We start from the raw sequence: 14,775 nt of genomic DNA on the forward strand, positions 1-14,775 counted from the left end.
CCTAGACTAGCTTGTCTCCCTAGCTGATAGTAGAAACCCTGTTAATTATCATCCAGGCAATTCAACCCACCCAAATATTTCTTTTGCCTCTGATATTGAGCTGAGTTCATGTCATGAGTGGCAGCAGAAGCTGCGGTTTGGGAGATGACAGACAGAACAAGATGGTGGCTGAAAAGACGAATATTAGCCTGTCATTTCTGAATCACTTCCTCAGTCTCTGTAAATGATAGCCAGGCTGGGGCACATGATAGCTGGCTTGCCGCAGGGACATGACAAACTAAATGCTATTGGCTAATAAACGTTATGCCACATGTGTGAGCTGGGGGTTGAGGAGGCAGCTAGTGAAAATAGTGTGACAAGCTCCTTAAGATTTGGCTGCAACATTTTGAAATTTACTAATTTTACTAATTTTCCCTTGTTAGAAATGAGTAAAATTCAGTGCATAGTCAGATGCACTATTACAATATTTTTGTTACAGCTAAAATTGCTGTACCTGTAGGTGTAGTTAAGTTCAGAGGCAGGAGCTAAAAACTTTGTTTTCTATTTATAATCCATGTTAAAAAATGGCTTTATCAGCCTGTATGTTTGTACTAAAGCCACAATAAAGAGGCATTGATTTGTGTAACTGACAAAAACACAGGTGATCATTAATTTGTCAAAGCAGTATCAGGTAATAATTACCAGATCGTGATTACCTTGTCATTGTAGCATAATTTCATTTTGAATCATAATGTTGTTGACAAATTGAGTCATATTGCAATAATCTCCAAATGATTATGGCAATTTGGGGAGACTTAAATTAATAATAGATGTGAGTCCTGTTCAGCCCCACAGTGGAAAGCAGTCTATTAACTTGTCATTGCTGGACAGGGGGACATAGCTGGCGGCAGTGTACATAATGACAAATGTAAATGGCCCTTCATGGTGGGATACACCTCATATTAAAGTCTAATACTCCATATGTAGTGAACTGGCTTGTGGCAGGGATTTAGACTGCAGATGAAATGGAACCAAATAATTTCAATCTTATGGACACGTACAAACTTATCACCTTGTCTCTAAAGGACTTAAAGGGGAAACCGGAGGAAAAGCACATATAGATGAAACCCGCATGCACATTCTTCCTAGTCTGCAGCTATAGTTTTCAGTAAGCTAAGCAGAAGTTATGCACCGGCTGTTAAATATATCTTGAAGTTGTAATAATAAATGTGATTTATGCAGCATGTCACTGGAAGGTCAGCTGATATAAGCATTTGAGTGTCAATACTAGATTATATTGCTGTTATATCAGGGTTAATCAATCAAGTAATTTGACACACAATATCAAGGCTGACCATTACCTTGAGTCCTGATCACTATGCCACTATTGAAAGCATTTTTTTTCACATTCATCATTCCACTATAGACTGCCTGAAACAGCACACAAATGCTGAAGCCTCTTAAAATAATTTAGAGAATATTGGATGATAAAAATATCCCCCTAACATATGACTAAATAGCATTTTCTACAGTGGTATTCTTTCCTTCATACAGTGGTATTTCTTCATGACAACATGGTGTTGTTATAATTTGGATAGATTGCCATGCAATTTGTACAGACATTTGTGGTCCCCAGGGGATGGTAAATGGTAATTGGTAAATGGACTGCATTTATATTGTGCCTTTCTAGTCTTCCAACTACTCAAAGCGCTTTACACTACATGCCAACATTCACCCATTCACACACTGATGGCATAGGCTGCCATGCAAGATGCCAACCTGCTCATCAGGGGGAGTTTCTAATGCTCATTCACACACACACACACACACAGAGAGAGCCTTCGGGAGCAACTTGGGGTTCGGTATCTTGCCCAAGGACACTTTGACATGCAGACTGGAGGAGCCGGGGATCGCACCACCGATCTTCCGATTAGTGGACAACCAGCTCTACCTCCTGAGCCACAGCCACTGGGATGAATCCTAATGACTTAGTTGAACCTCTGACTTTTCCTCTAGCTCCACCAGCAGGTTAACATTTGTTATATCTCCATAACTGTTGCATGGTTTAGCATGCATTTTGGTGCATTCATTGGTCTTAGTGAACTTTGATGATCCCTTGACTTTTAAGCAACTTTCAAGCAACATAATCTGGTAGAAATTTCTATTATTCTGATTTTTTGCTTAATCCATATAATCCGTGTATACTTCTTTTTGTAATGATATGTAGGAATATCCACTAAGAGATGGATGATACTGTGTATATACTGCATCTGGATTTCAACTTTAAGCTGCCTGTTGCAGCTACCAAACAACAGCAAGGCTTGTGGTATTATTTGAAACTACCCAGGAGCACCGTGTGATCTCTGCAACTAACATAGGATATCAAAGAATTAAGGAAACAGATATAGTGTTGCAAAGCTGCTGCTCTCTATGTTTTGAGCGTTCACTCACTGCTGTGAGCACAGTGACAGCTTATATTTTACTCTCGATTTTTTATTCATTCAGCTGTTCTCTGTTGCAGTGCTACTTTGTGATTTGGGCTAGCACAATGGCTGCAATTGTGCATCAAAATCTTGCCGGCTGCAGCTGTAACCATAGGCCAACTTCATCCATATTTCCCCAAAATGCCAACCTAAAATGATAGATTTGGGTAACTGTTTATTAAAACAATAATACACACACCTCCAGCCAGGATTCAGCAGACATTTCATCCAGGCCAACAAGGAAACTCATATTCTTTCTATGTGTGTAAACTGGTTAATTATTGTTGTAGTTGTTTTGCTTTTGCTGGGATAGGGAGTAAGATGCCACTTAAAGCGCTGGTGCTATAAGCCCACACACATAAAAACAAACACTCTCTGGACTGGGATAAAAAGTATACTGAGTGACGGAGCTTAAAGTCAAAACAGGGCTCTGGTGCAGATAACAAGTAGAAAAATAATCATATGGAAATATGACATGGAACAGGAGCACACTCTGTAATGCTGGATGTATTATATACAGTAGGCTCTAAATTGCTGCAGAGAAAGTATAGTGCTATACGATTTGCATTTGAATTACTGCATATATGCAGAGACACACACATTCATTAGCGTTTGGTAACATGCACATTTGCTTGTAATCACCCAAACACATAAACATGTCAAAATGACAGCAGTGCAAAAGCTACTGTGTGGCTGCAACAGTATGTTAGTGCACCAAGTGGACAAAGTACTTCATCACAACACAACAGGGTTGACGAACATGGGTTATAAAAGTCACCCCCCCCATACACACTCACACACGGTCTCACACACACCCTGAGGCTTACAGAGGAAAATTTGAGTGGCAGGTAGTGAGGTGAAGCATCAGTCACTGCTTTAACTGACCAGTCGTTTGGGAGCTTAAGGCTCTATGGGGATATGTGTGAGTGTGTGTGTGTGTGTGTGAGGTGTGGGAGTGATTACTGCCATGAGTGGTGATCTGGGGCCAAGCTGAACAGTAAATATGCCTGAAGCAATCATATGTTTTTGCTACTTTGTGAATCTGTATGTGAATGCCAAGGGTTATATGTTAATGCAGCCACACACATTTCCCCCCACAAGCTATTATTAGCAGTAAGTGATGGTCTGCGGGGCTGTATGTGTGTGTGTGTGTGTGTGTGTGTGTGTGTAATTATTACAGCTGTACAGCGATGTGGACCCTTGAGCCTCCCTTGGGCGAAGTTCAACACCATCATGTTTTCTCTCCGATTACAAAACATGTCTGCAGTCCATTCGGCCTTCTCTTCCCCAGGTGCACATCTACTGTGTAGCAGTGCATTCCCACACACTCACTATCGCTGTCTATAATTTCTTCCCTGTGGGTTTAAAAAGGCCTCTATAACAGTAATTGTGACTCTGAGGATGCTGCTTGTGAAATGTCTTGGAGTAAATTCTACTTGAATACAGTCAGTGTTCACCGTGTAATTTTATGCATAGTGTGTTAAGGTTCCGACACCATTTACTTGCAGAGCACACAGCTCAACTGGCAGCACTCACTAGTTTCTGTAAAACATTGGCTTGGCAGTGCCAGTATTTCTTAAAAATAATTAAATTTGCCCCTTTCAGCCAGCTGCTCATTAACCTTCGATTTGACCCCCAAACTCTATTGGACATTATACTAATAATGGTAATAGATGGCATGTAGGTTAGTGGTCTGCACAGACCCGTTTTTTTTTTTTAACATAACATCCGCCTGCAGCTGCTGTTTTATGCACCATGGGAGTTTCACAGCACCCATCTGGTTCCATAATCCATTGCACCAAGCCCTCCTGTTAGCTGGCAATCTGTATTCTGCACCAGTCACCATCACAATTTACAAAATAAAGTCTGACAGTTTTAAAAGCTCCAAATACATGGTACATGCTGTTTTAGTGTTATAAAGACTCAACCAGATTAGCTATTTGTTCTGTGTGTGGTGAGCTATGGCACACAAATTGTAGGTTATCCTTCCCCCCAAAAACATGATAGCGCATGTAGATCTTCAAGGACCTGGTGGCTTCCAGAGCTTATGCAATATGTAGGTGTCAAATGCGAATAAGTCTATTTCCCAGAATGTCGGTGTGTTCCTCAAATGCTGGTTAAGTTTACCGTCAGCCACTTCATTATGTGGAGTGGGGGTGAGCTCATACCCTGACAGAGAGGCACACACACACACACACACAAACACACACACACATTGCAATGTGGAGGTGAGGGGATCCACAGTGTTACTCAGCAAACATAATACAATTGCTATCACACAAATGAATATGTATGCACACACATACACACACACAGTCTAAATACTGTAAGTTAACCTTTAGAAGACCAACAGTAGCCCGCTAGCTATTAGACCTTTAAACACTGCTACTTGAGCAACACACACACACACACACACACACACACAAATAACATGCACGTAAATACATGGAGGAAGTGTTTAAAGTAGGAATCTCTGTGTTTGTTTTTCCCAGCAAGTACTAAAATACACACACACACACACACACACACACACACACACACACACACACACACACACACACACACACACACACACCTTTGTTTGTGAGGAATGGACAAGGATGCACTTCTGGGTAATAAATCTAGAGATGCTTATGAGCTACACATTTGTAACGGTTGCTGCATGCTCGGAAATGTGTTTGGTTTCTTTTGTTTTGCTTCGGAGCAACCCAAAGATGTTTTTGGATTAGAATAATTAATAAAACAGAGAGCGATGTTAGATGATAGCTGTTCCAAGGATGGGGTAGACGTCAATCAGTCTGATTGAGATCTTTGTTTCTTTGTGGATGCGGATGAGGGGGTCCCATCCCTAAGGCTGAGAAACTGCCTGGTAGTCAAACTCGCATGTGGCTCCCTATCAATACACAGCTGTGGAATCATTTGGCATCCAGATGAGGTTTTGTTATTAATGTTATGTCACCCTAGGTAATCCTAATGAATGGTTGCCTATCTGCTACGATTTTAAAAATGGAGAGCATGCACATACAGAAGTTTGGGAAGGCTCCACTAACACAGAGATGAGGCGCCTTTGGCTCAGAGTGAGGCAGCCACTTTTCAAATTGTGCAGCTGTCATACTGGCAGCCTCAACAAACCTGATATATTTCACACTGCAGCACATTAAGTCATCAGTTCACGAGTGGTTTACGCTTGGGCTTGTAACATGCTTAAACTGAACCGGTGTAACCTGCTTATACACAAATGAGGAATTGTGCTTGCCTGAAGGTTAGAGAGGAAGGCTTGGGGCTGGCTGGCTTAAATGAATGAGTAATGTTCTCCCATCCCTCAGCAGCTACTGTTGAAGTGCCCTTGGAAAAGGCACTGAACCCCCAATTGCTCCAATTGAGCTGCTCAGTGGCCAGAAATGCAAAACTGAGGCTGCACTGGGTGGTTACCAAATGGGGGTGTGTGAAAGAGTGCGACCAGGGTGGGAAAGCAGCCACCATGCAAATGCTGGTTCATTCTGGCTGTGGCTTGTACCATAAGTTGGTTTACTTTGCCAGCCACTTTGGCAGGTAAGTGACCTTCATTTGGGGGTTCTACTCTATTCTGAAAATCTAGTTGGCCTGTAAAATGGTGAAAGTATTTGATAAATATATCTAGACTAACAGCCACATTGTCAGCTAGCCAACCATAATTTGGAGGTCTTACCCTAATTTTAGGTCTTTAATTTCTGTTGGCTCGAAAAATGATGAAAGCGCTGATTTTGCCATCCACAGTGACCAGTGAACACATTTTTTTTTGTTTGTTTTTCTTTTGCTTCCTGCCATGACACAACAGTAGCATAAGTATGAATTTGTTTTCTTTGAACTTGCCTGGTTGATTGGTTAAATCTTGGTTAAATTATAATTCTGATATTGCTCAACCAAAATGAAACTACTCCTTGCTTTCCCAATATCGGTTCCTGTTACAAGTGGAGTCCCTGATCTAGAGGGTAAAATTCAATCTGACTGCCTTTATTATACTGCATATACTTTATGGTGCAGCTATTACTAAAGATCAATAGCACTTAAACTGCTCCATTGATATTGAAACCTGCGCTGATTTACAAGCAGATAGGTCTTTGGTCAAATTCAGACACACACACACACACACACACACACACACACACACACACACACACACAAACATTCCACCTGTATATTTGATATAATGCAGTGTCTTCCCAATGTCCCAATGTTGCCCTTGTTCGCTGTTCATTTCCTGTGATTGCTCTTTGAGGCACACACACACTCACACTCAACTGACTGAAAAAAAAAATCTGGCTTTTCATTAGATTGGATTGCTGTGTGTGTGTGTGTGTGTGTCTGTTTTTCAAAGTTTTAAAGGCCAGCTGGCCAGCAAACTTGTACACACTCATACACACATTTATTTTAATATGCTTGTGAGGACACTGTATTGTCTTTTAGTTATTACCATATATTCATAAGTAGGTGTGAAGGATGGGTCCTTACAAGTGTGTATAAACCAGTCCAAACCCACACAACAAGCACACAGTGGCGACCTTCACTACAAATAGAGCTCACTGCAGGAGACAGTGTGTATGTGTGTATCTGAGTGCCAACTACCAATGCACTAGGACTCAGGGATTGTCAGCAGTGCCAAGGATATGACACCAGCTCTGCAGAAAACAACTAGCAGATGGATGGATAGATGGACTGGTGGAAGTAGACGGAAATCCTTTAAATTCAACAATGTACTAACACTGTCAGAGTTGAGATTTGATTGGTGGGCACCCAAGGCTGTCACTTGTAGGGTAAAAGAGGATTCTTGGGGCCCACAGCTGGAGATGTCTCACAGCTATGTTAATTACTTACCGTCATGGAAATGATGATGGAAATGATGAAGTTTCTTTGGAGGGCTTTGCAATTTGAGTTGCACTTCAAGAATCTCTGCAATTAAGTTGCAGATCACAAAGTTAGCATTAACTGTAGTTAGAGTGGCCACGATTAGAGAATTAGTCGAAAAATACTTGAATTTCCCTTTAATTTTTAATTTTTTAATTTCCCCTTTAATTTCCCTTTTAACATATCACGGTCTTGGAATTGTAAAGTTTTTTTTCTGGGAGTGCAGTTCTGATATATTAAACATCAGAGATTTGACATCCTAGCTGGCAAAACTACCATGTTTATTTTTAAATTATTTAACCCATCAAAGTTACTGCTCTAGTTACAGCACACCTGCATAAAAAGATTTCAAAGATGGCAAATAGGTGGCCAGTTCAGTTGTAATTCAAAATAAGTCAGATAGAGCCTGATTTCAAGCTCACAATATATTATTCATGGACAAATAACTTGCATTGAACTATATACATATTTAACTTTCATTTCTGAGTATGATACACTTTCTGATATAGTATCCATTAAATGGCATAAATAGGTTGTACTAAACATTGCGTCTGAAATAAACAGAAAGCCCATACATGTTACAAAAACCAAAACATCAATACTCCCACAGTTCTGCAGGTCAAGTTCGTTGGCTAACAGTTAAGGTCATTTTTAAATCAGAATGTCAATTTCCATCTGCGGTATCTGCAACCAGCCAGCCGAGTCAAAGTCAATTTGGAGCACTGCATCAGTGCAATATTGAGGTCCCCTTCTCAGAAATTTGATCACATAAAATGTTACTTGAAATGTCAAACCCCAGGGGAATCTCATCGATTTGCTAATTTATCCAATAACTGGTTATCAGTAACAGCAGCAGCACATAGAAAATGAACATTTCCACCTACAATTCCTGTCTACATTACAATCCCTGATGAAAACTCTGCATGACATTAGACTTACAGTACTCATGTGGCGTTTAATGTCTTTAGTGATAGTGACCTGTCTGAACTTTTTGGCTTATTATTGCTGATGTTATCACTCACTTATTTCTATAATGAGCGTCCTTGATTCTTAACAATGAGCTTTTGGAGACCCATAATTTTGCTGGGTGAAAGTGTTTTCATTATGTCACTCAAATGTAGACACTCTCCAGATTTCGGATGGCTTCCAGTGGAACGATACATGAAAACAGTTTATAGCTTATACAGACTGAAATTATAAGCAACATTTGAATGAATGCCTCAGTGATAAATGAGAGGTATACATGAACGACTGCTTTTCATGTGGAATCCAAATGGATTTTTCAATGTTTTTGCATCAAGTATGACATACAAGATTACCAGTGACATGCACACACAAAAACACCCATACATCATTCTTTACCTGCACATCATTTGGCTTAATAGATTAGAAATGAAATGCAGGTTGTCTGAGCTTTACAATATGCTCAACACAACTAGTAATCTCCCAATATGCCAATATACGACGATATTGGTCGATGATGGTCATATGGACACACACAAAACAGGGGTAAGTGTGTGTGTGTGTGTGTGTGTGTGTGTGTGTGTGTGTGTGTGTGTGTGTGTGTGTGTGTGCAGAATGAAAAGCTGTATAAGCAGCGACCCAGATCCCATACCGTCCATACACACGCACACGCGCACGCACACGCTCGGGAACACGCACATTGATGCACAGACACGCGCACAATTCGACACACGTCACAAGTGCACACACGTAGAATGCTTATTATTTAGAGGAATCATTGATTTCACTTTTTAAACAGGTAATATGCACTGAACTGATCACGAATTGAGAGTATTTATTTAAATAACACGGGGTGGGTGGGGGGTGGATAGAGAGAGTTGATAACTGGACACTCTCTATCCTCCCCTTAAATTCTTATACAGACCCTCTGCACAGCTAGTCGGGCAAATCCGTCCCGTCTATCGAGCGTCCCACCGACGCCCACAACAGTGCTCTGCAACAACTCTCTGTGCAAGCAAAGCATATTGAAATTCACCCCACGCACAGAATACTGCCATACACACTCCCTCTCTCTCTCTCTCCCTCTCTTTATTCCCTAACCAACATAGAAAGAGTGTAGTTAGTGTGTGTGTGTGTGTGTGTGTGTGTGTGTGTGTGTGTGTGTGTGTGTGTGTGTGTGTGTGGACCAGGTATTCCTCATGTTGTGGGGACTCGCCTCTCTTATGGGGACAAAAAGCAAGTCCCATTAACGTAAATCATTAATTTTAGGGTGAAGACTTGGTTTAATGTTGAGGTAAGTTTAGAGTTATGTTAAGGTTAGAGTAAGTCTCCAGGAAATGAATGTAAGTCAACGTAATGTCCTCTGAAGTGATGGAAACACGACTGTGTGTGCGTGTGCGTGTGTGTGTGTGTGTGTGTGTGTGTGTGTGTGTGTGAGAGAGAGAGAGAGAGAGAGAGAGAGAGAGAGAGAGAGAGAGAGAGAGAGAGAGAGAGAGAGAGAGAGAGATGCTCTTGGATAGTGTTGCAACAACACAAAACTGGGTGCTCTGTCTGTGGCGAACTCCTCCGTTTATTTCAACCCAGCCTTGCTCCACAGCATCCTCAAGCCACTGGGTTCACCAGCCAGCCATAACTGCCACCCGCGGTCACCCATCCAGTAACCCAGTAATTCACCCAGCATACCATGAACATTTACCCATCAGCCAATCAGCTGTGGATTAATCCAGCCAGCCGCCCGGTGAAAACAGTCATCCGACGTGCCACCCATCACACCAAGTCACCCAACAGGCCACCCATCTATCCATCTATCCACCCATCCAGCGCGGGGGGGAACGCAACTCTATCCCCGGGAGCAAATGCACGGCACCCGGCTGCGAGCGTCTTACCTTGAGCGCCTCTATATCCAAAGACGTCGAACGGTCCATGACAGAGAGTGAAGTACTGCAAATCAGTCACGAAAATAGAAGTCCCACAGGCGAAGTAGAGGAGAGGGGAAGAGATTAAAACGGATACCAGAAAAGTTGGGATGTTCTCTAGAGTCCCAAACTCTGCTGCAACATCTCCTGGGTTATTGTTGGGATCAGATTTTTAATATTCCACCACGGCGACGGATTTTCTCAGTTTCATTTCTCCCCGTGGGTCGCTTGGTAAAATCAGGACTCCATACTGTGAAAGTCCCCCAACCTCCAGTCCCCGGGTTGTCCGTGCAGGAGACGGAGGGATGCGAAAATAGATAGAAATAGATCAGAATTAGCAGTGCGTAATGTTTCAAGCTGCGGCTTTTGCGCACTTAACGACCCGGTGCGTCTTTTTTGTTGTTACATCTGAATTAGAAATGTTCCCCTCTGCTGGAATGAACCCCGGAATTCAGACTCTCCTGTCAGTCGGTCAGCGGATGAATGCCGTTATATCCCGTTGAATCCCAGTAAATGTGAGTGTGATGTTGTGTCTGCTCATGCAGTGGTCGGCAACTGGAGAGAAGGAGTCCGGATCAGATAGATGATATTCTGCCTTGCCTGGGCGACTTCCATGCGGCAAACCGCCAGAGATACCAGCTCTCCCCGAAAGAAGAGAGAATGAGAGAGCAAGAGAGAGAGAGGGAGAGAGAGAGGGAGAGAGAGAGAGAGAGAGAGAGAGAGAGGGAGAGAGAGAGAGAGATAGAGAGAGAGAGACCTGGTGGCAGAAATGCTGAAGAGAGGATATGAGGAGAGCTGCGAGAGTTGAGACGGGAGGAGAGAAGGAAGGAAGGTTTATGCTGTATATTATTCCAATGACTGACGCACCTTTGTGTGTGTGTGTGTGTGTGTGTGTGTGTGTGTGTGTGTGTGTGTGTGTGTGTGTGTGTGTGTAACACAGAGAGGGGGGGGGGGGCTCTTTCTAATCAAGTAGATGAAGCGAAATGCTGCTTTGCCACTGAAGACAAGAAAGAGATTTAAATGCAGAGGCTGTTGGAAGGCTGTTGCAGAAAGTCTGGGGTTGCTGCTCCTGTGTATGTGTGTGTGTGGACGTGTGTGTATAAACAGATAGGAACACTACTCTGATATCATAGAGGATTAAAAAATATCATAATGTACAGTGAAACCATCACTGAGTAGCACATAGCCTAGTACATATAGGTTTATCTATTAGAACATTATAGACAATAATAATACATATATCATATTTGTTTTCTTCTTTCTTTCTTTCTTTCTTTCTTTCTTTCTTTCTTTCTTTCTTTCTTTCTTTCTTGTCTTCATCCTTCTGCATAATAATAAGGTGTCGCCGCCTGCCGACCACCGACCACCAGGGCTTTTTATCTGTCACATACCTTTTCAGTGAGGAGAACAGCAGTTAAGAGGGGAGGAGAGGAGAGGAGAGGGAGGAGATGAAGTGTGTAATCACAAAAGGAGGAGAGGAAAGGAGAAGAGAGGAGAGAGTGGGAAAGAGAGGAGATGGCAGGAAGTAGAGAAGATTTAAGAAAAAGTAGGAGAGCTGTGGAGAGAAGAAGGAAAAAAAGAAGAGAGGAGGGAATGAGTGAGGATGAGGTGGACCACAACCTATCACTACGAATTTATGGCAGATTTCTTTATGGTACATACCACACACTGAATCTGTATTGTGCAGATAAATAAACACCAAACAAGTGAAATCTTCTCTCTATCATTACACTTCATCATTATGTACACAATTTTAAAGGCAGATTTTGAAATTGACTTTGCCCAATGAAATTTTTACCACCATCTGCCGCACCTACGGAATCAGATGTGACCGGAGGCAAGGCAAGACGGATAAGATATGCTGAATAATGTTCTCATAGACTCAGATATCGTCAGCTAGCCAAGCAGAAAACACCTTGCCATGCTGTAACAAGGAGGGATATGATTATCACTTCACCCAATCCAATTCTGCTGAGGACTGATAAACCACAGGAACTACTTTTCATTTATTCATAATTCATTCATTATTTATCAATATTCTATAAGTCTTCACTGACCCAGAGTTTTGTGTTTAGTTTAATAAGCCTACTAGTTACTTTCTATTTCTGTATAGACAAGCCTGGATGATGTCAGTGTGTTAGAGTCGAATACTGTACAAGAGCATTTTTCAGAACTGACAATGTGCAATATCTAATCTATAATAGATGTACTGTACATCTGTTGTCCGACTGTTTATTTAGTTTGAACATTACTCCTATCTTATCTGTTTTTTTCTGCAAGGCCCAATTGAATACTACACAAAGCCTTTATTTGTTCATTATCTTTAGTTCAGCGGAGATTTCTGCTGCAAGTTATCAGTCTCTGTATTAAAGACCATTACGAGTCCTTCCCATTTTCCACTATTGTGAGGCCATATAGGCTTCAGTCTCAATTCAATGCATTTGCCCATGAGAATAGACACACATATGCGTTCACACATTATCGCGGTACAGAGCTGAGAGATTTGATGTACACATACACATAGGCAAACACACACACACACACACTCACAGCTATAGGCCTATTGAATAGCACACTAGAGAACACAGAGGAACATTTGTTGAGGGAGTCAGTCAGAGATAACGAACATCATATTAATGAATGCCTCACTCATTCTCTCTGCTCCTCCCTCTCTGTTTGTCTGACTCTCTTCTTCGCTGCTTTTCTTTCTTCCCTCTCGATACACACGTTTCTCTTACTCTCTCTCCTCAACCTTCTCACCCCCTCTCTCTCTCTCTTGATGCCTCTTTACCCCAAGATCTCTCTCTCTCTCTGTTTCCCTTTTGATGTTGCACTCCTCTCAACCTCTCTCTCACTCGCTCTGTTTTGCTATTTCCTGCTCCTCTGTAACTCAGGGACCCCCTCCCCTCCCCTCTCCCCCCAACCCAACACCACCACCCACCTCCACCTCTCTTTCTTTTCTATAAACTTTGTGCTGTCGGGCAATTAATCATTTTTCCGAGGACTTGTTATTTTTTATAAGGGAGCAGCTGACCTCGGATACGGGCACCCAGTCCTGTGCCAGCTGGAAATGACATCACCCATCCCTCCCTTCCTTCTCTCTCTCTCCCTCTCTCTCTCTCTGCCTCCAATCCCCTTGCATTTTAAAATACCATAAACAGTTTATCTCTCCCCCCCCTCACTCTCTCTCTTCCATACTGTCTCTCATTTACTCGGCTTTATATCTCAGCTGCTTGCCCATATGCAAATGCACAGAATCCCTCTCTCTCATTTCGGTGACTTTTGTGCCACAACTGTTCATCAAAAACAAAGACAGCTAAAGCACTAAATGTCATTTCTCTCATAAAAAATGCACATGAATCAGAAAGAAATATTTCCCATGAAATCGATAGTGTGATGTAATTTTTGTATAGTTGATATATAGGCTACCTGTGTATGTTTGGTCATGTAATAGTTCCATCTTCTCTATGTATTTTTCTTTACTAAAGTGTCATCATGACTATGTCTGTATGTTTTATTTTACCTGCGCCACCACTCTAAAAAAAACAAAAAAACAACATGATGCAGCTGTGCAGTGGCAGCGACTGACTTTAACAGGCTTCTCTGTCTCTCTCTCCGTCCCTCTGCTCTCTCCCTCTTACAATGCTCCTCTAGGCTGTGATCAGATAGGAGCTTTATTCTTCTGCTCAAATGCAAAGTGCAGCTGTTTGCTTTGCTAGCTGCAGGGAGAGTAAAAGCTCACGGGAGGGTCACATCATTCTTGTTTCCATGCAGCACAAAGTTTGACAGCAACTTGCAAGTTATCTGGTTAGCATTAGTTAGCTAATCTAAGATTCCATAGCCTAGGGGATGACAACTGTTGCTCATAAAATGGAAAAAAAAAAGAAAGTTAGTGTCTGCTTTGCTTGCTAAGAAGGATATGAGGGCATTGGAGGAGTTCAAGGCTTCCCTGGTAAACTGAAGAATTATTTCAGTACTGTAGCATTTATGTAATAGTGAGGACAATTAGAGACTATATCAGCACTAGAAAAAAATTACACTGCTAAATGATATCTGAAATAATCCTATAGCACAAATGTATGACAAAGAAACGGTGGGTGAACTATGAGTGTGATATAGGTTTATTTTAGAAAACTTGTTGATCAGCAAAAAATATGCAGAATAAGAAGAGCGATTGGTTAATAATTGATTAATCATTGATGTAATCTGTAAGCAAAAATGGGGGGAAAATCATTGTTTCTAATATTTTCTGGCTTTCCTCCATGAAACAAAATATATTTGGGATTTGTCCTGTTGGTTGGAAAAAAAACAATTAATTTTAATATGTCAACTAGGGCAAAGGCAAATTGTGATGAGGATTTTTACTATTTTCTGACATCTTATAGCTCAACTGAGAAAAAAATCTATAATTAAATTAATCATTGCAGTCAGAGTAGCAGTCCCTTGGACAAAGCCTTCAGCAAATTAAATTGGTAGCTTAAAGCTTATTAATTTTACCTTAAAAACGTATGGAACGTCAGCTCTATGCAGTAACTGTGTGAGGCAGGCAT

At 41.6% G+C, this 14,775-nt stretch overlaps 1 protein-coding gene across 1 annotated transcript in view; it reads right to left on the minus strand.

Annotated features, from left to right (window-relative positions):
• Positions 1-10,903, minus strand: part of LOC137176234 (zeta-sarcoglycan) — a 366,313-nt gene extending 355,410 nt beyond the window's left edge. The window contains exon 1 of the mRNA XM_067582401.1: positions 10,196-10,903. Coding sequence (XP_067438502.1) covers positions 10,196-10,234 — 39 coding nt within the window. The 5' untranslated portion in view covers positions 10,235-10,903. The remainder of the gene's footprint in view (positions 1-10,195) is intronic.
• Positions 10,904-14,775: the final 3,872 nt, after the last annotated feature.

Source organism: Thunnus thynnus, chromosome 3 (assembly GCF_963924715.1).
Source record: "Thunnus thynnus chromosome 3, fThuThy2.1, whole genome shotgun sequence".
NCBI classification, from domain to species: domain Eukaryota; kingdom Metazoa; phylum Chordata; class Actinopteri; order Scombriformes; family Scombridae; genus Thunnus; species Thunnus thynnus.